This window comes from Saimiri boliviensis, chromosome 6, assembly GCF_048565385.1.
Source record: "Saimiri boliviensis isolate mSaiBol1 chromosome 6, mSaiBol1.pri, whole genome shotgun sequence".
NCBI classification, from domain to species: Eukaryota; Metazoa; Chordata; class Mammalia; order Primates; family Cebidae; genus Saimiri; species Saimiri boliviensis.
The window spans coordinates 15,863,806-15,891,341 of record NC_133454.1 but is presented as its reverse complement, the minus strand read 5'-3'; the positions used below and the strand labels follow the sequence as shown (position 1 = coordinate 15,891,341).

At 38.9% G+C, this 27,536-nt stretch overlaps 2 protein-coding genes across 3 annotated transcripts; one reads left to right on the top strand and one right to left on the bottom strand.

Annotated features, from left to right (window-relative positions):
* The first annotated feature begins 575 nt into the window (after positions 1–575).
* TMEM126A (transmembrane protein 126A) lies at positions 576–11,457 on the top strand. Its single transcript, XM_039462177.2, has 4 exons — positions 576–661; positions 4,317–4,510; positions 5,784–5,898; positions 6,499–11,457. The coding sequence occupies exons 1-4, from the start codon at positions 576–578 to the stop codon at positions 6,689–6,691; spliced, it is 588 nt and encodes a 195-aa protein (XP_039318111.1). The 3' UTR covers positions 6,692–11,457.
* Positions 11,458–11,867: 410 nt separating this feature from the next.
* CREBZF (CREB/ATF bZIP transcription factor) lies at positions 11,868–16,839 on the bottom strand. Of its 2 annotated transcripts, XR_012517939.1 has the most exons (3): positions 13,955–16,839; positions 13,660–13,737; positions 11,868–12,585 (listed from the first exon to the last, which is right to left on the bottom strand). XR_012517939.1 is itself a non-coding variant. In XM_074400269.1 (1 exon), exon 1 carries the CDS (start codon positions 15,028–15,030, stop codon positions 13,951–13,953), a length of 1,080 nt encoding a protein of 359 aa, XP_074256370.1. In that variant the 5' UTR covers positions 15,031–16,832; the 3' UTR covers positions 11,868–13,950. The 2 variants fall into 2 exon arrangements, 1 of the variants encoding a protein (XP_074256370.1); XM_074400269.1 differs by having other exon boundaries at positions 11,868–16,832.
* Positions 16,840–27,536: the final 10,697 nt, after the last annotated feature.

Here is a 27,536-nt window from a genome sequence, read left to right as displayed (position 1 = left end):
TACCCTGAAGCCTGTTTAATGAGCCAAATCTTTAGTTTAAAACTCATCATTCACCATTCCCCCACTTTTAATTAACATTTTCACCCTAACTAGTGCATACATCAACAAACTACTGGCATGTAGGCCGGCCATATTCGGCCTAAAGCTTGCCTCTGTACAGCCAACCAGCTAAGAATGATTTTTATGTTTTTATAGTTTTTTTTTGTTTTTTTTTTTTTAAAGAATATTCAACAAAGGCTACGTTACCTACGAAACCTACCATATTTACATCTGGCCCTTGAAAGTTTGCTGAGTCCTGATCTCAGATATACCTAGAAATGAAATAAGTTTTTTATGTTTAGCACTATTTGTGAATTGTTTAGGAAATAGTTTTAAGGATTATGAAGATATTCTGTGTTTCCTAAAAGCTTTGTGTTGCATTTCATGTTCTGGTTTCTGTTTCACTTAGATTTTTTTTTCATAATATATATGCAATGATTTTTTTCAAGTTATTAGCTCTACAGTATTTTTAGTCTTCAGAAGGTTTTTAAATTTTTTTCTATAAAATCTTGATATTTCATTTTTTAAGGCTCAAAATGGAAAATTATGAATCCATTAATAACCAGGAAGACATTTTTGAAATCTTAAACAGAAAAATTAACCAGCTTCCAGAAGCAGAAAGGTAAGATCCCTTCTTAATTTAAAAATACCTTTTATCAGGTAGATTTACACCATTGATTCATTATCTCAGATTCATCTGGTATGAGTATAAACATGTAATGTCAAGAGGAAGGTGCCCTCTTCTTGCCTGGATGAGAGCGTTTGACCATTTTGCTCAACATCAAATAGCTAATTGTGGAAGTTGAGGTGGGAACTCATGTCTTTGGACATTATGTAATTGTATGATTTGAGTTTTTCTATTAGGCTTGGAGTATAGTAAAATGTAAACATTTATGGACCAATTTAAATAACAAAACTTTAAAATAACTTTTAAAATGTCTTTTTTTTCCAGTTCATTCTGTCAGTATGGTTGCCATTCTGAGTATCATGGAACACACATAGCAAGAGAGAGAATGTCAGAGAAATGGGATCATAGCTAAAGATCTTTAAGATATTATTAAAGAGGGCCAGGCATGGTGGCTCACGCCTGTACTTGCAGCACTGGGAGGCCGAGGTGGGCAGATCACCTGAGGTCAGGAGTTCAAGATCAGCTTGGCCAACATGGCAAAACCCTGTCTCTACTAAAAGTACAAAAATTAGCCGGGTGTGGTGGCAGGTGTCTGTAATCTCAGCTACTCAGGAGGCTGAGGCAGGAGAATTGCTTGAACTTAGGAGGTGGAGGTTGCAGTGAGCCAAGATAGCACTGTTGCACTCCAGCCTGCATGACAAGAGCAAGACTCCATCTCAAAAAAAAAAAAAAGGTATTACCAATATAGGGAACATACTAATCTTTGCCAGGCAACTTCAGTGTACTTTGGTTTCTCTGACTATAAAAGGATGAAAAGGCCACCTGGGAAGGAGAGAGGGACAGTATCTTAAGTAGAGGAGATGGCATATGCCTAGCCACAAGATAGCCAAGGCTTGTGGTACTTGAGTAACCATTGTTTCTGAAGTACTAAGGAAGTGAGCTTAAGAACCAGGAAGAGTTTTGAGAAGGGGAGTGATGTTAACATTTCTAAATAATATTCCAGCTGCTTTCAGGAAAGCAGATTTGAGGAAGGAGAGAAAGGAAATAGAAAGACCAGTAGAAAAAGCAGCATAGTAATCCTGGTGAGTGGAGATCGTAGGGGTGGTGACAGTTGACATGAAAAGAGCATGGATTTAAAATACATTTTGGAAGCATAATCTTGCTATCTTTGGGAATAAGAACTGAACAAATTCCAATCTTGCTGCCACTTATGTATCTTAATATAAATCAAGACCAGTAGTGTTCAGAACAAGGATCTCTGAGGGGAAGAAAAAAAAAGGCCAGTACAAAGAACTTGGTAAGATTCGTCCCCCTCCCCACCTGGCAACTCCACTCCCTTCTCGTTTTCCTAAGGTAACAGAAAAACTTTTAAAGCAAAAAAGGAACTATGTCCATGTTTCCAGGCCAGCAAGATAGGGAGAGAGAGAAAGACTGACAAAAGAGTAAGGTAGGCACAGTGGCTCACACCTGTTAATCCCAGCACTTTTGGGAGGCTGAGGCAGGCTGATCACTTGAGGTCAGGAGTTCAAGACCAGCCTGGCCAACATGGTAAAACCCTGTCTCTACTAAAAATACAACAATTAGCCAGCTGTGGGGGTACATGCCTGTAGTCCAGGTATGGAGAAGCTGAGACATGAGAATAGTTTGAACTCAAGAGGCAGAGGTTGCAGTTAGCTGAGATCATGCCACCATACTCCAGCCTGGGTGACAGAGTGAGTCTGTCTCAAAAAAAAAAAAAAAAGGAGATGGTAGCAGCTTTGAAGAGAAGAAAGCAGGCTGTCACTAGGATCTTTACCAAATTAGAAAGAATACCTGGAACTGCAAAGTAAAATTTTGTTTAGAGGCAATAAATGCTTTCAATTCTTGGCATTTAAACTGGGCAGATGACAGTGTCCTGTTACCTTTGCCTTGTTCCTATTTTTTTTCTCTTCATTCCCATTTTATCTTCTAAGTTTGAATCCTCATTCCTTCTAGGATTATTAATTAGGTATTTAACAGTTACTTGGTATGTCCTTCAGTGTATGGAGCTTTCTTAGTATCAAAAACTTCATTTTCTGACCTACAGAATACTTTCATATGCATGTTTGTCATTAAATTGGGATTATTTCATGTCTATTTCTTGTGTATATCTTATCAAAAAGTCTTGAGTTTTTAGTTGGTATAGGCACTTTTTTTTGGAAAACTGGCAAGGGGCCGCTAGATAACAATTTTGTGCTAATTTTTAATTAACTAAAAATTTTGACTTTAGCTATGGGAAAAATCTGGTTGGGAGATAGCAAAGTTTGCTATGCAGATTTCACTTGTACTACTATTTATTTGTATATGTAACATATTTGTAAACAAATGGATTTATAATGTATGTATGTATTTTACATACATTATATATGTATATAGGCAAATTATTTACCTAAGCATTGGTTTTTAAAATGGGAATAATATACATTTGACATGATTGTTATGATGAAGTAATATTTTAGAGAAGTGTTAAAAGTTTTTTATTCCCCCAACCCCCACAAAAAGCATAGGCTTTTCACATTTACATGTTTTTTGTGTTTGGTAGGTTCTGCAGGCTGTCATCACTAATTATTGTCTACATACTCTAAGTTCCTGAACAGCCACCATTACCATTTTGATAGACTTCTGTTATATCTCAAATTTACATTATGTTTCTTCTCCAGGAATAGTCAACTATGTAAACCTTGAAGGTAGAAGATAATTTTTTGTGCCTTTAGCACTAAGTCTGCTGCATACAGTGGGGTTCTCAATAAATGATAAGCATCATGATAACTGCAAAGTGACAGATAAAAAAGCAGTACCTTATACGATGTAGGAAGCTTAGCGTTCTTAGAAAAGCTATTTTAAGATGAATGTGAACCATAGAAGTTAGAGGGTTTACTGTGCAGCTACTTTGGCTAGTTAAGAGTAATGAAAATTTTAAGATTGACTGTCTTGTAGATGGCAATGTAATGCAAGCAGTAAAATGGCTAAGTAGTAGTCTGACAAGTTTGGAGTATTTTCAATATTCAGCAATCATGTTAGGTATAACTTCTTCCCAAAACCAAAGAATGCATAGGACATAGGTTAAAAATTCATACATATCTTGACTTAAAATCCAGTTCTACCACTATCTCAAAACATCAGTTTATTGCTCATCAATGGGTTTTAATGAAGTACCTAGCATAGGGTATTACTTAAACGTTAGTACTCCCAATCCTGACACTAAGGTTTCAGGGAAGAGTGAAAGAAAACCCATTAACTCCACATTATTGAACATCTTGTGTCAGGTTGAATACATCTTTGTATCCATTGATCCATTGTCTTCCAATTGTTTAAAGACAAGTGTGGAGGCCTGACATGTAAATCAGTGGTTACGTAAGATAGTACTGTCTTGTAATGCATTGTGCCACAGGGGTAAGTATTAAACATCATAGGAGCTCAGAGGAGAGGCACCTACTGGCTGCTGGGAGAAGAGCAAAAGCCTATATGTAAAACAACTTTTTTTTTTTAATGATTTCGGTTCTATAAGGGATAGAAGTATCCAGTTACTGTATTCCCAAAGTCCCATTAAGTTCTGTAACAGATGTCAGAATCGGGAAAGCTCACACATGCAATAAGGCAAAGAAAAAGTTCATTATTCTCACTCTTTCAGGAATCTACTTGAAAATGGATCGGTTTATGTTGGATTAAATGCTGCTCTCTGTGGCCTCATAGGAAACAGTCTTTTTCGACGTGTCTTGAATGTGACAAAGGCTCGTATAGTTTCTGCCTTACCAATGGCAGTGATCCCTTTCTTTACAACACAAGTAACTTACAGAGGTTTTGTAACTATTCCTTTGACAACAGGTAAATTCTAGTTTACTAGCACCAAAAAGTTTGCCTTAGTCATACTTATTAAGTACTTGTATGCTATAATGTAGTGTTTAAATAAGATTAAATCTTGCTAGCCTCTCTATGTAATGTGGCAAATAATTCCTATTAGCATGGTCTACCAACCAAGATGCACCAACAAAGCAGTTCTAAGCTTTTTTTTTAATTGAGACAGAATTTTGTTCTTACTGCCTGGAGGCTGGGCTGGAGTGCCCTGGATCTGGGCCACTGCAACCTCCGCCTCCTGGGTTCAGGTGATTCTCCTGTGTCAGCCTCCCAGGTAGCTGGGATTACAGGTGCCCGCCACAACTGCTGGCTAACTTTTTGTGTTTTTAGTAGAGACAGGGTTTCACCATGTTGGCCAGGCTGGTCTCAAACTCCTGACCTCAGGTGATCCACCTGCCTCAGCCTTCCAAAGTGCTGGGATCACAGGTGTGAGCCACTGCACCCAGCAATACTTTCCTTAACATATCTTTCTGACAGTGCTCATTTGGAGTAAGAAATATTTGGAAATCCATATATGAAAATTATATATATATAAAGTGTTGGCTACCTTAGATTTTTTTTAATTTACATTTTATAGAGCAGTTCCTTAAAGGGAAAAATATTTTTTGGAGAATCAGACTATATAGTAAATCCCTTAAAGCACTAAATGCATATACAATGTTTATCAAATGCATGGAGATTTGATTTCCTTTTGAAAATTTACCATGTGTGCTGAATGCTTTGAGTATAGTTAATCACAAAAAATCTTTTGATTAATGATTTCAAATAAAAGTATTACCATGGGTGCTAGGGAAGGCAGTCCATCTAAATTTTACTTTTTGTAAGTGCTGCTCCAAATTTGTTTAAATTGTATGAGTGTTTTAATTCCCATGATCAGTGGAAAGAATGTCCATGACCAAGGGGGACCTACTGCCCATTGAATTGAACAGATGAGTGAAAATATTAGCCCGAGTCTGCTGATACAAAACAAGTGCAGAAAGTTAGGACCAGCCCAAACCATGAGATTATATCTAAGTTCAGAACAAATTAGATAATTTTTTTTCCTAAGATAGTTTCATCAATCATTCCTAGCTATTTTAAGTTACTCATAGAGGTAATTATACCTTTTAACATGCTTTGTAGAACTGCATTTGGTATGTTGGCTGAAAAACGTCTGTGATACATAGAAGAGGATCTTATATTCTTTAAATCATATTTGCTGTACTATCATGACCTTCATTTCCAGAACTAATTTATTTCCTAGGTGATTTGATTTGCGAAACCTGTACCGCAACACGTAGTGGACTGGTTGGTCTTCTTGTTGGTGGTCTATACCCTGTTTTCTTAGCTTTACCTATAAATGGTAGCCTAGCAGCCAGGTAAGATTGTTTTTTTTATAATATGTGGTTACCTATAAAAGTCACAACTTAAAGCAGCAAATATATTTTCTGTTTTTAAGGCATTTAGGCCAAAGGCAGTGTTACCCTCTTAATTAGAAGTTAGCAAGACATGTTTTTTCTTATAATCAAATTTTACTTCTCAAGAATTTCAAACAGTTCTACCTGGTGTGTAGTTCAGGCTATTAGCCTTAATTTGTGTACTAAATACTAAACTAACTACAAAGCTGCAAACAGCTTTGAAACCTATATCATACAAACAATTTTCTTGGATGAGTTTGATGAACACTTGCAATAAAGGAAAATTCCATCAGAAAATGTCTAGTTGTCATATTAGTAGTCTTCTACTCTAAAATAATTCTGGTTATTCTCTGTTGAAGTCTTGCATCAGCGATTTACGATACAGCCTTGAAGCAAAGTACATAAAGAAACAAAAGAAAAGTTTTTGGCATTAATAGACACTGAAGACTTTTACCTTAATCTCTAGTTTTATCCTAAGACTTCCAGGACTCATATATATCATAGATAAGTTTGCCACTTGATACAACAATCTTATATAACTATCTCACTGTTTTCTTACAGGTATGAAACAGCTCTGTTGCCAAACAAAGAGAACATCTTAAGTTACTGGCTTAGAGTTTCTAAGCCTGTCTTTAGAAAGATGTTTTTTCCTATTCTACTGCAGACTGTGTTTTCAGCATACCTTGGGTCTAAACAATATAAACTATTTATAAAGGCCCTTCACTTACCTGAACCTGGCCAAGAAATTCACTGACTTTATAAACAAATATGTACACAAAAATAAAACAGTGAAAACAGTTTATGTATAATGTTATTCATCAACATATAATTTTGGAACCTACAACAAAGGCTACACAAGGCAACAAAAGTGTAAATCTAAATAAAAGCTACCCACTTAAACAAGTTTAACTTTACTAGTCTGCCCAATATTTTCTCTTCTACCTTGCTTGCCCTACTCTTATCTTAGGCATCGAGTCTGGTAACACAAGAAAAAAAAAACTATATAGTGTTTTACACTGAAGACTTCATAATGCCAAAAAGGAATAAAAATGAAAAATAAATAAATAAATACACTATACCAAATGTTACTTTTAAGTCACTTTCTCAATTCAAATTATTATTAATCCATAAATTCTTAGAACTGATTTAACAACCTTCCTCACAGGATTAATCATCTTCTTGAGTCATTCAGGCTCAGCTTCAGCTATTATGATATAGACCTAGCTATTTAGAGTCACCTTATTTGGAAAGCTTTATTTTTACTTTAGGTAGTCTTTCAAGCGTCCACTTATTTAGAATCACAAAATTAATCTCTCTGACCCTCAGTGAAATACCCTAGTTGATTCATTTCCTAAGATCATTTAAATTTTTTTGTGCTTTCTTCTGTTCTCCTAACGTCTCTCATACTAGTTCTCTAAACTATTTTCTTTTGTGACAGCAACTGAATCAGCATTGTCCAACAAAGCTTTCTGTGATGATGGAAATATTTTATATCTGCACTGTATGTTAGCCACTAGCCTATGTACTTGCTGGGCACCTCAAATGTGGCTAGTGCAACTGAATAACTGAGTTTTTAACTTTAATCCATTATAAATTTTCAGCCATGTGACTAATGGTTACAGTATTGGACACCATAGATCTAAATTTCTTATGAAGCAAGCTAATCATCATAGAAAAGTTCCAAACAAAATTTTAAGTGGCATCCAAGATTATTCATGAAGCTCTTAACTATTATTTGCAAATAGTGGCAGACCTGTTAAGTAATCTTAGGCTACTTAAAATTACATGTAACAATTTAGAAAAGGCATCTTTGTGAGTGAAACAGGCCCTTAGCTTCTGTTTAAAGAAAAATATAAAGCAGTGCTGCAACAGATGAAAAACTCAAGTGAAATTAACAAAATACAGTCTTTTTCAGAAAGCAAAGATGAATTTTTCTTTCAACAGGCACATAAAATGTATTATCTACCAAACTTAATTATATAAGAAATGATCTCAATTATGAGGCAGAAGAATCTATATGCACAAGAGAGACTGAAAGGAAGCATCCCAAAATGTTTACTGTGGATATTCTATGGCTTATAGAGTTATAGGGTAATTTTTCTTTTCTTCTTGATTTCTTTCTGGATATTCTCAGTTTTCTATAAAGAATATGCTTTGCTTTCACAACTAGGGAAAGAAAGAAAGATATATAGATATATAACAATTAAAGGGCAAAACAATATAGCTGTTGATTTTACAAGCTAAAATATCAAGATGAAAAGCTCCAACTCCAAATCATCCATACCTATATTCTGTCACTTGAAGGCAGAGTTCTACTCATCACAGTGAAAAAACAATGAATTAAAAGTAACTTCTGATGTTAACCCAACTATAGAGTTAGACTCCTTAATACAGAATGGTGTAATCAACTTGGGTAATTCAAAGCCCAATGATATAACTTAAGTTCTTTGATAACTGAGCACAGTTTCCTTCCTTATCCTTAAACATACCTAGCCTAATTACTCCCTAGCATAATACCATTTATAAATGAGGATGAGTTTACAATGGTTTCTGTACCCAAAAAGTATTTCTAATCTCTGTCGTCTGCCACATATTTTTAAATTATCGATTCAATTAGTAGAAATGGGCGACATAAACAATAAAGCATGTTAAGTCTGTTGTTACAAATTTACTTCGCCAAAATTTTTGTCTTGAGGCCAGGTTATCTGCACTATTTAAGGGCATTTTTAGTCATTTGTAGCTAACACCTGAAGTAGACTACCCTCAATCAATTTTTAATATTTCAGTCCAGTCCCACTAAACAAACTATTTAAACCTTTTATTATTTACTTGTGTAGTTATTTGGCTTAAAAAAAAAAAAGAGGGCTCACATTAAATTAATACATTAATATATTTTATAAAGCCCAAACTATAGTACACCAAGAGCCAGAGGGGTCTAGGAAACTGACCTCAGTGAGTAAACAGCAAAGACAAAATTTGAAGGCAGACATTAAAGGAAGATGAGCTAAATAAAATTCAAATCAGTATGTTAACAGAACTACACAAATATTTAAAACAGTAACTATACTTTTCAATTAGTTCACTGTGAAAACTAAGCAAAATATCTTCAACAATTTTGAGTCAATAAAAATTATAGGGTATTATAAGACAATAAAGAGTGACTGGTGTTGAGTGATTACTGAGGCTACACATAAAGGTACTGACATTCAAATCTGAAAACTACTGTGCTGGCCAAACAACACTACAAATTTCTAATGGAAGAATTCCCCTGTTTTTGATCCCCAGCTTTGATGGTAAATAAATTTAAAAAACAGCAAAAAAGTTAAACATTGAGGAGAGTCTTAAAACTGTACTGGCTGAGAGTCTGGGAGAAAAAAGCACTTAGATGTCATACTACCAAGTAAACTTTCAAGAGTCTTCAGATTATTTAGCTTTAAAATGTTACTAAATCAGTGAGACCTTAACTACACATTCAAAATGCTGAACTAGGAATCAGATATTAAAAAGATAATTACCCAGTCTGTTCTATCAAAGCAATAGTTAAGGTCACCAAATAATGTTGGTGCCTTTGGTTCTGGAATTATAAACAGCTGTACTGTAAGTAACATCAGCACTTAAGTTTTAATTAAGACAGTGGGAATACTTCTTGTTGCCTGGCTTCACAGGCAATGAACACGCTTAAAGTTATAAGAAACTGACTGGTTTTAGTAAGTTTTGAATAATATAATAACCAGCTGTTTATTATGAAGAGCCTGTCTCCTACCCAAATCCCTCTTCTATCATCTGCACGTTTCCCAAATGAGTAAGGTAAAATGACTCAATCTAAACCAGATGAAGTAATGTATTAATCCAACAAAAATGAAATAAAACAATCCAGAGTTTTGAGTGTTTTTTCACACTTGTAATAAACTGAAAAAATATTTCAATTAAGTAAAACCATATGCCATGAAAAAGCCACTCCCATCATCCAGAATACTAAAGCCCTTATACAACACTAGATAAAAGTTTTATATAAAACAGTAGAAACTGGTATACCATTAATTAGAAACCTCAAAATATTCAAAAAACAGTGTTGAGTACTTAAGAGAAAGCTCAAGAAGCCAAAACCTCAGAATCTATACATCCTGGTTGTTAACCTAAATTGCAATTAACTATCCACACATTTAATAATAATCAACTTTTTCAAAGATATACAAATCAATGCAGCTATTTAAAAGGACTACTCTTATAGTTCAGAACTTTACATTAACTTTCATATTCTACTAAGCAGGGTGTCTACTCCAAATTAGCTCTCATGTTCAGGAAATAAATACAAACTCACAGGCCTTGTGATCACTGATGGCCTGCTAATGTGATTCTAGTCCACTAAATGTAATTCCATAGAATGTGCTCTTGATTATGTAAAAACTCTAATTAATTTCTTGATGAAATACTGTAATTCCCCCAACAGTTACAATGTTTTAAAGATATGCAAAGAACTGAGTATCACTCCCATGAAAGACAAAAAAAGTGTAATTTTGTTCCAAGATTAACTTAGTCTCATGAATCTCTATTAAGTCTTTCAAGGATTCCAGAGAATCTTTTCATATCTCCATTTCTGGAAAGTGAAATCAGTATAGAAGTAATTTGGAAACTTGAAAATGGCATTCATTTTTTTCAGCAGATGCCAAATTTTTGACCGACATGGCTCTCACAATTACTTTGTTACCATCAGTCCAGTCAGTTAACAGGTTGTAGGAAAAGATTCGTTTTTGCAGACACTGCTAAGCTGTTTAAAGAGAAGAGAAAGAGATTAATTTAGTGATTATAAAATGCACAAATATTTAAAATATTTCGAACACTTTTTGTTGGATTATATCAGAGGTGAGACTACATTTTAACACAAGCGGACTTTTAAAGATAATTCTGGTCAAGGAAGTGCAGAAACAGTAAGTCAATATGATAGAAACAGTAGGTCAAAATATGATGTGTTAGTTCAATTAATGTATGAATTCCTGCCACCATCAAAGACATACTCAAAAGCTGTATCTTTAGTCTAGTTCTGTATCATTTTACCATAGAGGCACATTTAGAAGACAAAAGGATCACCCAAATACTAAGTTGTTTTCAACCATTACGGTAAATGGAGCCAAACCTAGAAATTTCAAAAACAATCCATTTTATATTCCAGAAATCTCCTTTATCCATGTGCTAACCATCGAGAACACAATTTTCTAAAAATAGTAAGACAACAGTTTCACATTAATCATAACTTTTTTAATTAACAAGTAGTGAATCAGACACTTTAAGATATTGTTTACTACATACTGAAATAAACATCTGTTTAAGTTCAGAAACCCAAACATTTACAGTAAAATGTGCTTACACATAAATATGACCAAATTTATTTAAAGCCCCTATTAGATCCTAAATACATGCAATTACCATGTAAAAACAAGACCATGAAGTTGATGTAAAAAAATGACAAAAATCACTAAGTCACCAAAACTAGGAAAAAAAAAAAAAAAAAAACCAATGAAATGGAAACTGAGAAAAGACAGTTAATAAAACATAAGGAACCCAACAAAGCAGCTTTAAAAATAGGCCATACTAATCTTTCCATTTTCAAAAGTTCTTAATCAAGTAATTCCAAAAACTGCCATTTATAAAATGACATTCTAAAAATCTACACTTGGAATTTCAAAGCATCTCAATTCAGAAAGCTTTGACTACTTTTTCTCCCCAGCCCACAACTTCAAATAATGCAGGAAAAGTATTGATGTAAAGAAGAATATTCCAAGAGAATGGTATAGTTTTTAGAAAAATGAACTTACTGCTTTCCAGAACCTTTTAAGACCCACAGTCAGCATTAACAACAATCATTTTTCCTATTTTCATCCATTATTTTCCAATGTCATGTTAGAGATGAATAAATTCTTTGAGCCCATAACTAAAAGATCAACAAACCTGGTTTTATTATGACATCATATTTTTGTCATTGGTACTGCACAAAATTATATACAAAGAAATATATACAAAATGTTCAAGTATTAAATTTCAATTCAAGGCTTCTGTTTCAAAAAAGCTACATTTAACATATTTCATAAAGATAGCACAAATTAGTCATTTCAAATAATCTTTCCAACTACTTTTGGTTTATATATATATATATATATATATATATATGTATGTATATATATATATAGAAAAAATTCAGTAGGCACTAAAAATCCATGCAGCTGCATTGTGAGGGGCTTGCTCCTGCCCTTAGATATAAGCAGGTTCATCACTCCAAGTTGTGAGTTTGGCTACTACCCATTCATGCTCAAGTGCAGTAGATGATTTTACAAAATATGCTATGATGCACTGGAAACCAAAGACCAATTTAGGTCTCAAATCGTATTAACTAGCAACAAAACATTTACAGTTGTGCAAGAACAAGGATTCCATTTTCATAACCAATTAACAACAAGACATTTTATGTGTAAGATAACTTACATCTTTGGACTGCTGGAAAACAGTTTTTAATTATGAACATTTTAAAAAGAAAAGACAGCAGAAGCCCTGTTATTACCTCTTTTTCCTCATTTCTTATACTACCTTTTAAAATAAAGCAGGAAATGTGGCCAGCAGCTGGTCCCGTCTCTTCTGCCCCAACAGCTGTATCCACTTTAGCACAAAGAAAAACAAGGATGCTAAATACGTATATACTTTATCAAGCAGTGATGTTTCACAAAGAATTTCTTAATGCCTCTTACACTGAAAGACACCATAACTCAATTTATACAACTGGTTAACAGATTTAAGGAAAGAATAAATCCCACCTTTGGGGAAATAGCGCCAATCGTGTCATTTTGGTGGCCAGAACCACTCAACTTTAAACATTATTTTTAAATAGGACAAATACTTTTGAAATAGAGAATAAGATTCTTTGTGAAGCCTCACTTTACACGTTTTCATTCACATTTCACAACCTTCAATATCTAATCGTACATATATAAATTTAACCTAAAATTTTAATACAACAAAAATAAAGATGTTCAACAAGTTATTCATACTCAGTGATAAGGTAATCACTGCTGGTCCTCAAGGAAACATTAACCATTCTCATTCTCCAATTAACTAAAACACAGAAGTCTGATATGCATGTTAATTCCCAACTTCTTTAATGGTGAGATATTAAAATCTGTTACTCTGAATAGACTTTCTATATCTCCTACTGAAAACTAAAAGGCATTGTTGAATATTTAAGAGATACCTGTCACCTCCATCCAGCAAAATATCACATTTGTGCATGCCCCAAATACCTATTGTCAACCTCTGAAAAGTTGCCCTAAAATAGGAATTCCAATTTGCACCTTGTACAACTCGGAACTTCCATTCAACTTCACCTGTTTCACTGTCTCCAAACTGTATCTCTATAAGCAGCTTTCAGTGTACAGTTGGAATCGATGTCATCCAAGGCCATGTCCACACTGGGGACAGAAGAGCTAGGTACACGCACCTCTGAATAAGGGGACACATTAATAGCTATTTCAACCAGAAGAGGCATCTTAAAATACATTATTGACCAGCACAAGTCTGTTTCCAGGGTGGACAGGGCCCAAATTAGATTTCCCTCCCACCTTCCAAAACAGGAAGAAAAAAAAAAAAAAATCACACACACACACATATTGAGATGTTGCCCATTAAAGTAGACTAAGCAGCAGAGCATGAGCGTTACGTGAAGAGATGGATCCTTACCAGGTTGTGAGGCGGGAACGACTGTTCTGTAACCCCTACAACGGAGCCTGGCAGGAAGGAAATCACCTAAAAAAGAAACTGTCAGAGAGATTTAATAGTCACATGTTATCATTAGGAGTTGGTTACTGTGTCACATTCATGCTTTTAGCTAAACACTTTAAGATTCAATATTACTTTTTTTTTTTCTCCTCTGAAATATCTGTGTCCGGTGAAGATGTCCCACTAAGGTGTTTGACATGGTGTAAGGGAGTTGAAAGGGGTAAACGCGGATAAAGAGCAGATTACTTGACCCTACATTTTAAGAGAAGACGACGCCTTCCGGGCGCACGCCGAGCAGAACTCCACCGACACCTTATCCTTGTCCACATGGAGACACACTCCTCCCGCCGAGTCGTCGTCCTCCAGCAGGTCCTGCTGCTGCTTTCCCACCGGCAGTGCGTAGTCGTGGTCACCGGCGGGCGAGTCTCTGAAGAGCGAGGTGGTCAGCCGCAGTCCCACGCCGCTCAGCCGGCTCAGCAAGCGAGCCAGTCCAGTCTCGTTGGCCAAGACTGCCCGTAGGTAGCGACTCTCCTCCTGCAGCGCCTGTACGCGTTTGCCCAGCTCCCGATTCTCGGCCCGCAGCTCCTGGTTCTCGGCTGCCAGACCCCGGACTCTGCTCTCGAGCCCCATCACGTACTCCTTCTTCTTCAGCCGATTCAGGCGGGCAGCGGCCGCCGCCGCTTTCCGGGGACTCTTTGTCGCCGCCTGGTTGTTGTCGCTGCCGCTGCCGCCGCCGCCGCCGCCGCCCGCTCCGGGGGACTTTCTCCGCCTCTTTTCGGCGCTGCCACTGTCACTGCTGCTGCTGCAGCCTCCGATGCCGTTTAACAGCCTCTGCAGCAGGTCGGAGAAGCGCTGCATTTCAGCGGCAGCGGCCTCGTCGTCGTCGTCCCCTCTCCACAGGCCGCCGCTATCCGAGCCTCCTCCAGACGAGGAGAGGGGCCCCGGCGGGCTAAGCCCGGGCTCCAGGTGCCAGTCCGGTTGCCTGGGGTCCAGGAGATCCGCCAGTTCCAGCCCAGACAGAAAGTCCATATCCTCCGTCTCTTCCCCCGGGAGGCTGGCGATCGCCTCCTCCTCCATCTCCTCGGGCGAGGGCGCGCGCACGGCCACGCCGCCGCGGCTCCCCCTCCCGGCTTCCAACTCGCCCTCGTCGCCAAGCGGCTGCTTGCGGCCGGGAGATCCGGCCGCTGCCGTCTCCTTCTCCCCCGCCGCCGCCGCCGCAGCCCGCGTCAGGTCCGAGGGCAGCGAGCAGGTTGCAGCCGGCGCCGGGCTCTCACTGCGGGTTGGGGAGTTGCTGCCCGAGGCTGCCAGCAGCTTGGTCAGGCTATGCCTCATGAGGCCCGGCGGCGGGCCGCGGTAGGCCCCGGCCACTCAGACTGGGCCTCAAGGGCTCCCAGGATCCCAGGCCCCAGGGCTGGTAGCCTCCGGCACTGGCCAAAACGAAATGGAGGGAAGGTCAGAGTCGCCTCCCGCCTCACTTGGTGGGTCGACCCCCCGCGCCAGGGCGCGGGGAGGGACCGGAGAACCAAGCGGTGAGGCCGAGCGATGACTCGACCGCGCCACCCAGACAACGGCCTGGCCGGAAGTCAGTCGTTTTAGCCTCAGCCCCGCCCCCCACGTTTCGCGCGCCACTAGGCCGTAGTATCGCGAGATTTGGGGGTGCTTTGGAATGGGAGTAATTCCAGCTTTCTGGTGATGTCATAATAACTGGCAAAAATAGCAACAGACTCTAGGTTTATCCACCCTAATTCAATAATACTATTTAAAACCCAGACTCAACAATTCAACACAACATGTTTCCATTTTTGAAAATCTTTCTATAAATGCTTGTAAATTTTTTGATGAATCATCCTAAATCTGCAGATAAGACACCACACCCCTACATACTTAAGTGTGCATCTCTAAAACTAAGGACGTTTTTTCATAATCATGATACTCTTAGCACGTCTTCAGAAAATTAATCGTTTACTAATACTGTTTCATACCTGGGCCATTCTAGATGTCCTCAGTTGGGTGACAGATATGCTAGTTACCCTCACCTGATCACTACATTCCATAAGTATAGAAACATCACCATGTGTGACATGAATGACAATTATTATTTGTCAATGAAAAAAATTAAAACACAAAGCAAAATGAATGTAGAATACAACACTGCTTACAAAAATTGTCTTCAGCTGTTCTTGTCATTTTTTTCTAAGTACATACTTTCTTTTGAGCCAAGAGCCAATCAGTACTCACTGCATTAGGGTAACAAATAAACAAACAAATCTCTGACAACTAGAACCAGGGAAGGACATGAAGAGAGGGTACTCATGCTTGTACGCCTGAAAACAAAGACCGCAAAAACCATAAAGACCATCACAACGTTACACAAAAAAAGCCTCTGCAAGGATGTCTGCCCAGAAACTGTCTGTCCAACCTTCAGCTGACGTCACCCGTTATTGACCTTTGTAGCCAAGATAATTATTTCAAAAGAAGCATGTAATCATCCTCATTTTTTTTTTCCTTTAAAACCCATTGTCTTCCTTTGCCTTCCTGAATATGCACATAGTTTACTAAGGCACTTGTTTTCCCATTGAAATGCTCTAGACTCAAAACATAACTTTTATTTTAGAGACTTTTCTGTTTGTTACTTAGGTTCACAACCCACAAGGGATTTGAGATTTGAAGCAGTTTATAAATACATAAGAATACAGTAAAACAAAACATTTTTAATTTTTAAAAAGCAAGACCAATTAAAAAAGATTACTAGGAAGAGAAGGAATTGTAAAAGGGGAAAAGGTTAATATAAGAATTGGATGGATGCAGTATCTTACTCAGTTGTTTGAGTTGGGTTAAAAATTGTTTCCTGACAGCCCAAACAAAAAAAGAGAAATGAACTTTCCTTTGTTCATGAGTAAAGTACATATGAATTCTATAACCACTTCTCTAGTTCCTAAACCTTAAAGAAACTTCTCTATAGGATACTGAATGATTCTTAAATCTTAAAAAAAATTTCTCTAAGGCCGGGCGCGGTGGCTCACGCCTTTAATCCCAGCACTTTGGGAGGCCGAGGCGGGTGGATCACGAGGTCGAGAGATCGAGACCATCCTGGTCAACATGGTGAAACCCCGTCTCTACTAAAAATACTAAAAATTAGCTGGGCATGGTGGCGCGTGCCTGTAATCCCAGCTACTCAGGAGGCTGAGGCAGGAGAATTGCTTGAACCCAGGAGGCAGAGGTTGCGGTGAGCCGAGATTGCACCATTGCACTCCAGTCCGGGTAACAAGAGCAAAACTCCGTCTCAAAAAAAAAAAAAAAAAAAAAAAAAAAAAAAAAAAAAGTTCTCTATAAGATATTGAATAATCTAAGAAATACTGCTTGAGCCCAGGAGTTGCAGACCAGCCTGGGCAACATAGAGAGACACTAACCCCTCCAACCCCAGCCTCTCCACCCCCCACCAATCCCTGCCCACTACCACACCCGGCTAATTTTTTGTATTTTTAGTAGAGATGGGGCTTCACCATGTTGGCCAAGCTGGTCTCGAACTCCTGACCTCTGGTGATCTGCCCGCCTCAGCTTCCCAACGTGCTAGAATTGCAGGCATGAGCCATCATACCCCGCCAGATTTGCTTTCATTTGATTATTGGAAAGGTGAATGTTTGTCACATGACCAATTTGATTTCTAATGTGAATTGGATTTTTCATTTCCATAAGCCATTTTTCTTTGAAGTAGGGGAAAATGTTTTCTTCTTGATTTATGTAAATGGTTTACATTATAAGGAAAACATCCCTTTGTCTCTTATATTTTCCAACTTTTAAAAAAATCATTTTACCATTTACTAGAGGTGGAGTTGTAAAATTGCTTTTTAGGCTATAATTTTTAAATATTCAATTGATCAAAGACCACACTCAGGGGCTCACACCTGTAATCCCAGCACTTTGGGAGGCCAAGGCAGGCAGAATACTTAAGGACAAGAGTTTGAGACCAGCCTGGACAACATGGTGAAACTCCCATCTCTACTAAAAATACAAAAAAAAAAATTAGAAAATAGCAAATTAGCTGGGTGTGGTAACGCATGCCTGTAATCCCAGCTACTTGGGAGGCAGAGGCACGAGAATCGCTTGAACCTTGGAGGTCGAGGTTGCAGTAAGCCAAAATCATGCCATTGCACTCCAGCCTGGGCGACAGAGTAAGACTATGTCTAAAAAATAAAAATTAAAAACCAACTTATCAATTCATTGAAAAATCCATACTTGTCCAAACATGTAATGTCATATATTAAATTCTTAAAAACACTTGGGTCTATTTCTGGTCTTTATCTAGTTTATTGATCAGTTCAGCAATTCCAGAAGCATAATCATTCCACTTTTTTATCGGAGTTTATATTACGTTTTCCTATCTTATATGGCAAGTCCCTCTTTGTTACTTTTATTTTCTCAGAATTTTCTAGCTATACTTAACTATTTCTCCATAGAACTTTAGAAGACTTTCCAAATTCAAAAAAACCAGAATTTTCATGGAAATTGCATTACATTTATTCATTTTTTACCTAGTTTTTATACAAACTTTGCATAAAATAGATTATTTCATCTGTTCTAACGGTCGTTACCATGTAAGATAGAGATTTATCTTTTCTGTTAAATTTTAACTGACTAGTGCACCAAACTTTCTTAATAATATTAATTTTCAGCTTATTTATTCAAGTTTTAATAATTACATAACCTTATTATATATATTTTGCTTCCTTCTTTGCAATATTTGTTATTATCTTGACTGATAATGACACTTCCAGATTCATGTCTAATAATAGTGTTTATAGCCAACTTCCTTGTCTTACTCCTGACTTAAACAGGAATGCCTTTACTATCTAGCTATTGATTTCAGATCAGTATTTTTATTAGATTAAGAAACATGCTATTTGTATTTTACATGGAGATTTTAACAACATGAATGGCTATTTTATTAAATGAGTTACAGCATGTGTCAGAATTCAACTATACTCCCAGTCTTTGGAGCAGGCGTCCCCAAACTATGGCCCGCGGGCTGCATGCGGCCCCCATTTATCCGGCCCCCCGCCGCACTTCAGGAAGGGGCACCTCATTCATTGGTGGTCAGTGAGAGGAGCACAGTATGTGGTGGCCCTCCAACGGTCTGAGGGACAGTGAACTGGCCCCCTGTGTAAAAAGTTTGGGGACACCTGGGAGGGAAAGAGCTATAAAGCCATGTAAGAATTGTGTGAGGTTCACTAGCTTAATTGTGACTGAAACTTAAACTTTATAGCCCTGTATATTGGCAAGGCAGTTTGAAAAACATCTGTTCAGCTTCCCATAGCAAAATAAAGGTTATGCAAAACTTGATCTATCTCTGCATCTGTCTAGAATTGCAAGACCAAAGCAAGAAAATCATTTTTTTTTTTTTTTTTTTTTTTTTTTGAGACGGAGTTTCGCTCTTGTTGCCCAGGCTGGAGTGCAATGGCGCGATCTCGGCTCACCTTAACTTCCGCCTCCTGGGTTCAGGCAATTCTCCTGCCTCAGCCTCCTGAGTAGCTGGGATTACAGGCACGTGCCACCATGCCCAGCTAATTTTTAGTATTTTTAGTAGAGACGGGGTTTCACCATGTTGACCAGGATGGTCTCGATCTCTTGACCTCGTGATCCACCCGCCTCGGCCTCCCAAAGTGCTGGGATTACAGGCTTGAGCCACCGCGCCCGGCGAAAATCATTTATTCAGTCATTCTATATGCACGTGCACGCGCTCGTGCACACGCACGCACACACGCACGCGCACATACACACAAACAGAGTATATTTTGAGCTAGACTTGTTATAAGCACTGTGGCTATAGTGATGAGCAAGGTCGATAAAGTTCTCATGGAGCCAGCTTTGTAGTGAAAGAAGTCAGCAAATAAATACGTAAGACAATTTTATAAAAATCTGATACAGAGATTTTTTTTAAAGGGTCACCCAATTGAAAATAAATCGATTATTTTAGATTGGATAGCCAATGGACAATTGTCTAGGATTTCAGCTGAAACTTCAATCGTGTGTTAAGAAACAAAGACAAAAAAGTTGGAGCAGTGTGGGTAAGAAGAGAACTCATAGGACATGTGTTAGTATACACACTATTGACAACTGAATTAATTGTTTTTTGTTTGTTTTTTTGAGATGGAGTCTCACTCTGTTGCCTAGGCTGGAGGGCAGTGGCATGATCTTGGCTCACTGCAACCTCCACCTCCTGGGTTCAAGTGATTTTCCTGCCTCAGCCTCCCAAGTAGCTGGGATTACAGGTGCTTGCCACTATGTCTGGCTAATTTTTGTATTTTTTAGCAGAGACAAGGTTTTACCATGTTGGCCAGGCTGGTCTTGAACTCCTGACCACATGATCCGACAGTCTCAGCTTCCTGAAGTGCTGGGATTACAGATGCGAGCCCACCGCGCCTGGCCTAATTACATGTTTATAAATATACAAGCATTTCATTGGAACTTGGAAGAATAAAAATCCTGAAAGTTTCTAGCAAGCATGTAATACAAAATGAAAATTAATTTAAGATGTGTAGAGGGCCACTGATACTTTGTTTCATATTCTTTATTTCCCATTAACACTTTAATCTCCTGACAATAAAATCTCAAATTCTTTAACCATAGATTTTCCAACCATAGGAAAAGAATGTCAACTCATCCCCTGAGACATGCATACAAAAATTTATCAGTTGGAGCACCAAAATACAATGTAGTGTCAATAACTAGATAGATTAGAAGAGGTTGTCAGCTGAGAGCGAAGAGGATAGGAGTTGTTATAGATAAAATTGTGTCCTTGAAAAATGATACGTTGAAGTCCTAATCCCTAGTGCCTTAGAATGTGACCTTATTTGGCAATAGGATTTTTACAGAGATAACAGAGTTAAAATTAGCTTATTAGGATGGGCTCTAATTCAGTATGACTTTTGTCCTTGTAAAAAGAGAAAAATTGTACACAGAGACAAACACAATGGGAAGACATTGTAAAGACAAATAGGTAGAGGATAAGCATGTGTATTAGTCCGTTCTCACACTGCTACAAATAACTACCTAGGACTGGGTAATTTATACAGAAAAAAAGAGGTTTAATGGACTCACAGTTCCACATGGCTGAGAAGGCCTCACAATCACGGTGGAAGGCAAAGGAGAAGCAAAGGCATGTCTTACATGGTGGCAGGCAAGAGAGCATATGCAGGAGAACTGCCCTTTACAAAACCATCAGATTGTGTGAGACTTATTCACTACCATGAGAACAGCATAGAAAAAACCTGACCCCATGATTCACTTACCTCCCACTGGGTCCCTTCCATGACATGTGGGGATTATGGTAGCTACAATTCAAGGATGACATTTAGGTGGGGACACAGCCAAACCACATAATTCTGCTCCTGGCCCCTCCCAAATCTCCTGTCCTCACATTTCAAAACCAATCATTCCTTCCCAACAGTCCCCCAAAGTCTTAACTCATTTCAGCATTAACTCTAAAGTCCAAAATCTCATCCAAGACAAGGCAAGTCCCTTCTGCCTATAAGCCTGAAAAATCAAAAGCAAGTTAGTTACTTCCCAGATACAGGGGGTGTAAGCATTAGGTAAATACACTCATTCCAAATGGGAGAACTTGCTCCATGCAAGTCAAAAATCCAGCAGGGCAGTCAAATCTTAAATCTCCATAATGACCTCTTTTGACTCTATGTCTTATATCTAGGTCATACTGATGTAAGAAGTGGGTTCCCATGGTCTTGGGCAGCTCCACCGCTGTGGCTTTACAGGGTACAGGCCCCCTCCTGGCAGTGTTCATGGTTGGCACTGAGTGTCTGTGGCTTTTCCAGGTACAGAGTGCAAGCTGTTGATAGATCTACCATTCTGGGGTATGGAGGATGGTGACCCTCTTCTCGCAGCTCCAGCAGGCAGTGCCCCAGTGGGGGCTCTGTGTGGGAACTCTGACACCACATTTCCCTACTGCAATGCCCTAGCAGAGGTTCTCCATGGGAGCCCAGCTCCTGCAGCAAACTTATGCCTGGACAGTCAAGGGTTTCCATACATCCTCTAAAATCTAGGTGGAGGCTCCCAAACCTCAATTTTTGACATCTGTATACCCACAGGCTCAACATCACATGGAAGCTGCCAAGGCTTGGAGCTTGCACCCTCTGAAGCCACAGCCTGAGCTGTACCTTGGCCTCTTTTAGCCACAGCTGGAGCAGCTGGCATGCAGGGCACCATGTCCCTAGGCTGCACACAGCAGGGGGCCCTGGGCCTGGCCCATGAAACCATTTTCTGTTCCTAGGTCTCTAGGCCTGTCATGGGAGGGCTGTCGTGAAGGTATCTAACATGCATTGGAGAGATTTTCTCCATGTATTGGTGATTAACATGTTGCTTTTAGTTACTTATGCAAATTTCAGCAGCCAGCTTGAATTTCACCCAAGAAAATGGTCTTTTTCATTCCTACTGCATCATCAGGCTACACATTTTCAAAACTTTTATGTTCTGCTTCCTCTTGAATGCTTTGCTACTTAGAAATGTCTTCTGCCAGATACCCAAACCATATCTCTCAAGTTTAAAGTTCCACAAATCTTTAGGGCAGGGGCAAAATGCTACCAGTCTCTTTGCTAAAGTATAACAAGAGTCACCTTTGCTCCAGTTCCCAACAAGTTTCTCATCTCCGAGACCATCTCAGCCTGGACTTTATTGTCCATATCACTATCAGCATTTTGATCAAAGCCACTCAACAAGCCTCTAGGAAGTTCCAAACTTTTTTCACATGTTCCTGTCTTCTTCTGAGCCTTCTAAACCGTTCCAACCTGTGCCTGTTACCCAGTTCCAAAGTTGCTTCCACATTTTTAAGTATCTTTACAGCAGCACCCCACTATCCAGCACCAATTTACTGTATTAGTCCATTCTCACGCTGCTATAAAGAACCACCTGAGAGTATGTAATTTATAAAGAAAGAGGTTTAATGGACTCACAGCTCTGCATGCCTAGGGAGGCCTCACAATCATGTGGGAAGACAAAGGAGGAGCAAAGGCATGTCTTACATGGTAGCAGGCAAGAGAACATATGCAGGGAAAATGCCCTTTACAAAACCATCAGATCTCATGAGACTTACGCACTATCATGAGAACAGCAAGGGAAAAAAACCCACCCCCACGATTCAATCACCTCCCATCAGGTCCCTTCCACAACATGTGGGGAAATTTAAGATGACATTTGGGTGGGAACACGGCCAAACAGTACCACTGTGTGACTGGAACAATCTGTCTACAAGCCAAGGAATGCCAAGAATTGCCAGCAAACACCAGAAACTAGAAGAAGCATGGAAAAATTCTCCCCTAAAGCCACTGGAGAAAGCAAGGCCTTGCCAACACCTTGGTTTTGGATTTCTAGCCCCCAGAACCATGACACAACAAATTTCTGTTATTTTAAACCACCTGATTTTGGGTACTGCTTTGTCATGGCAGCCATTAAGTAAAACTTAAGGAGGTAAGAGGCTGACCAAATATTCCGAGAATCAAGCTGAGCATGGATTGTGTCATTCATTCAGTGCTCAACTGCAGGAAACAGAAACCACTCAGCTATTTTAGGAGGAATGCAGTTTAATTCAGAGAATGTAGCGCTTTAAAAGACACTGGACAGACTAGAGGAATAGGCATTAATCTGGATTATCCAGAACGCCTCTCAGCACAACATTGCCCAATAGACAAGTGTTGGTAGCTACTCTCCCTGCCCCAGTTGGAAAAGTGATAAACAGCTGGAATGGTGACTTCAAGAAAACTCTGCTTCAGCTGTGATCTAGTGATAAGGAAAACTACTGCTCCTCCACAAATTCTCAACCTCAACTATTCCTTTCCTTTTGTTTTCTTTCTTTTTTTTTTTTTTTTTTTTTTTTGAGACAGAGTCTCATTCTGTCACCCATCCTGGAGTGCAATGGGTTGATTTCGGCTCACTGCAACCTCCACCTCCCAGGTTCAAGTGATTCTCCTGCCTCAGCCTCCCAAGTAGCTGGGATTACAGGCGCCTGCCACCACACCCAGCTCATTTTTGTATTTTTAGTAGAGACAAAGTTTCACCATATTGGTCAGGCTGGTCTCAAACTCCTGATCTCAGGAGTGGTAATTCATTCACCTCAGCCTGTCAAAGTGTTGGGATTACAGGTGTGAGCCACCATGCCTGGCTCAAACCCAACTATTGACTATCTTTCACTACCTAACAAGTTACCCAAAACTTAAAAAAAGACAAAGATCCAACAATAAACACTTATTACTGTGGTTTAAAACAATAAGCATTTATTGTTGCTCCCATTTTCTGTTGGTCAGAAATTTTTAGTAGGTTAGCTACGTAGTTTTGGCTTTGAAATCCTTATGGGGTTTAGTTGGATTTTGGCCTGGGCTGCAGTCCTCTGGAAAGCCTGACTGGTGCTAAAGAATCTACTTCCAAGTGGCTCATTCACCTGGCTAACTGGTTGGTCATGGAGGAAGGTTTCAGTTCCACCTCCATGTGAGTCCATCCACAGAGCCATGTTGAGTGGCTACACTTCATGGTGGCTGTCTTCACCTAGAGCAAGTGATCCACGAAATGAAGGAAAATGCACCAATGTCTTTTATGATCTAGCCTCAGAGATGATATACAGTCACTTACGTAAGACTCTTGGTCACACGAGTCAGACCTTTTTCATGATGGCAGAGGACAAGACAAGGATATGAATACTAGGAGACAAGAATCATTAGACAGCCTATCTTAAGTGGCTGGCTCCCACATCCTATAAAGCTAATGAATGGACATCAAGATGCTGTTGCAGAAAATCCCAATGTCTCCAAGAATATATTTGGCAGCTACACTAGCCAAAGAGGAAATCAAGGGTCCCTACCTCATTTGCACCTTCCAAATATGGCTGCAGAGGAGTCTGGCAAATACAGTTTACTTTTGTGTTTCTTTTGTTTCAGCTTCTACACTTCTGCAATACAGAAAAGCACACTGAAAGGGGAATTGGAAGAGATAATTAGTTCAAGTCTATCAGATCCTCCCCAAAGACTATGACTTTATGGTACTCCAGCACCAAGAAACATTTATTGGATTTTCTATAGCAGAGAATTGGAACAGTGATAGCAGGGAATGGATTAGTGTTTTCCTGAGTAGATATAGTAGAACCATATGTACAGGCATACCTCGGAGATTCTGCAGATTTGATTTCAGACCACCACAATAAAGTAAATATCACAATTACGTGAGTCATGTGAATGTTTTGGTATTCTAGTGCATATAAATGTTTACACTATACTGTAGTCTACTGAGTGTGCAATAGCATTATGTCTTTAAAACGTGCATACCTTAATTTAAATATATTTTATTGCTAAAAATGCCAACAATCATCTGAGCCTTCAGTGAGTCATAATCTTTTTGCTGGTGGAGGCTCTTGCCTCAATGTTGATGACTACTGACTCATTAAGGCAGTGGTTGCTGAAGGTTGGGGTGACTATTACATTTCTTAAAATATGACAGTAAAGTCTGCTTCATCAATTGACACTTCCTTTACATGAAAGATTTCTCTATAGTGCGTGATGCTGTTTGATACCATTTTGCCCACGGGAGAGCTTCTTTCAAAATTGGAGTCAATTCTCTCCAACTCTGCTGCTGCTTTATCAACTAAGTTTACATAATATTCTAAATCCTCTGTTGTCATTCCAACAACGTTCACAGCATCTTCACCAGGAATACATTCCATTCCAAGAAACCACTTTCTTAGTTCATCCATAAGAAGAAACTTCTCATCCATTCAAGTTTTGACGATAGCAATTCAGTCACATCTTCCAGCTCCAATTTTAATCCTAATTCTCTTCTTAGTTCTAACATGTCTGCAGTCATTTCCTCCAAAGTCTTCAATCCTTCAAAGTCATCCATAAAGGACGGAATCCTCTTCCAAACTTCCAAACAAATGTTCTTAATGGGATCTCGAATAGTGAATCCCTTCCAGAAGGTTTTCAATTTATTTTGCTTAGATCTATCAGATGGCAGCTTTGCCTTAATGTATTTCTTAAACAATAAGACTTCAAAGTTGAAGGAACTCCTTGATTCATGGCCTGCAAAACGGATGTTGTGTTACCAAAACAACTTTAATCTCCTTGTACATCTTAATTATAGCTCTTGAGTAACTGACTGCATTGTCAATGAGCAGTAACATTTGGAAAGGAATCTTTTTTTCTGAGCAGCAGTTCTCAACAGTGGCTTAATATTCAGTAAACCATGCTGTAAACAGATGTGCTCTCATTCAGGCTTTGTCATTCCACTTATAGGGCACAGGCAGAGTAAATTCAGCATAATTCTTAAAGGCCCTAAGATTTATGGGAGGGTAAATGAGCACTGGCTCCAACTTAAAGTCACCAGCTGCATTAGTCCATTATCCCCTAATAAGAAAGTCAGACTGTCCTTTAAAGCTTTAATGCCAGGCATTGACTTCGGTAACTAACAAAGCCTGAGAAGGCATCTTCTTCCAATAAAAGGTCTTCTTATCCAAAGTGAAAATTCGTTGTTTAGTGTAGCCACCTTCATCAGTTATCTCAGCTGGATCTTCTGGAAAACTTGTTGCTGCTTCTCCATCAGCACTTGCTGCTTCACCTTGCACTTCTATGTTATAGAAATGGCTTTTTCTCTCTCACTTGACTGTGGTGTTCTTAATTGTCATTGCTAATTCCAAATCATTTCTTCTTTTCTCTCCTTCAGAACCCAAAGCTCGTGAACCAACCTCTGCTAGCTTCTGCTAGCTTCCAGCTTTTCTTCTGCAGCTTCCTCACCTCCTTCAGCCTTCATAAAATTGAAAACAGCTAGGGCCTTGATCTGGGTTTGGCTTTGGCTTAAAGGAATGTTGTGGCTGGTTTGATCCTCTATCCAGATCACTAAAACTTTTTCCATGCCACCAATAAGGCTTTGTTTCATTTTCTTTTGTTTTTTTTTTTGTTGTTTGTTTGTTTGTTTTGAGACGGAGTTTAGCTCTTGTTACCCAGGCTGGACTGCAATGGCACAATCTCGGCTCACCGCAACCTCCACCTCCTGCGTTCAAGCAATTCTCCTGCATCAGCCTCCCGAGTAGCTAGGATTACAGGCATGCACCACCATGCCCAGCTAATTTTTGTATTTTTAGTAGAGACGGGGTTTCACCATGTTGACCGGGATGGTCTTGATCTATTGACCTCGTGATCCACCCGCCTCTGCCTCCCAAAGTGCTGGGATTATAGGCGTGAGCCACCGCGCCTGGCCTGTTTCATTTTCTTATCATTCAAGTGTTTACTGAAGTGGCCCATTTAATTTCCTCCAAACACTTTTCCTCTGCATTCACGACTTGGCTAACTGGTACAAAAGGCCAAGCTTTCAGTTTGTCTCTGCTTTCAACACACCTTCCTCACTAAGTTTAATCATTTCTAGCTTTTGACTTAAAGTGAGAGATCTGGAACTCTTTCACTTGAACACTTTAGAGGCCATTGTAGGATTATTAATTGACCTAATTACAATATTGTGTCTGAGGGAATAAGAATAAGAAGGTGAAAGACTGAAGAATGGCCAGTCAGTGGAGCAGTCAGAACACATAAAACATTCATCAATTAAGTTTGCCATCTTACATGGGTGCTGTTCATAGTATCCAAAAACAATTACAATAGTAATATCAGAGATCACTGATCACAGATCACCATGACAGAGACACTAATAATGAAAAAGTCTAAAATAGTGTGAGAGTTACAAAACAGAGACACAAAATGAGCACATGCTGTTGGAAAAATGATGCTGACAGATGTGCTCAACTTATGGTTACCACAAACCTTGAATTTGTAAAAAGTGCCATATATGTGAAGCAG

Excerpts from the sequence above, each read along its gene's own strand:
- CREBZF (XM_074400269.1), bottom strand. The coding sequence starts at position 15,030 with ATGAGGCATAGCCTGACCAAGCTGCTGGCAGCCTCGGGCAGCAACTCC.
- TMEM126A (XM_039462177.2), top strand. The coding sequence starts at position 576 with ATGGAAAATTATGAATCCATTAATAACCAGGAAGACATTTTTGAAATC. Across the intron at positions 662-4,316 it reads CAGCTTCCAGAAGCAGAAAG|GAATCTACTTGAAAATGGAT; the intron begins GTAAGATCCCTT and ends TCACTCTTTCAG. Across the intron at positions 5,899-6,498 it reads AATGGTAGCCTAGCAGCCAG|GTATGAAACAGCTCTGTTGC; the intron begins GTAAGATTGTTT and ends GTTTTCTTACAG.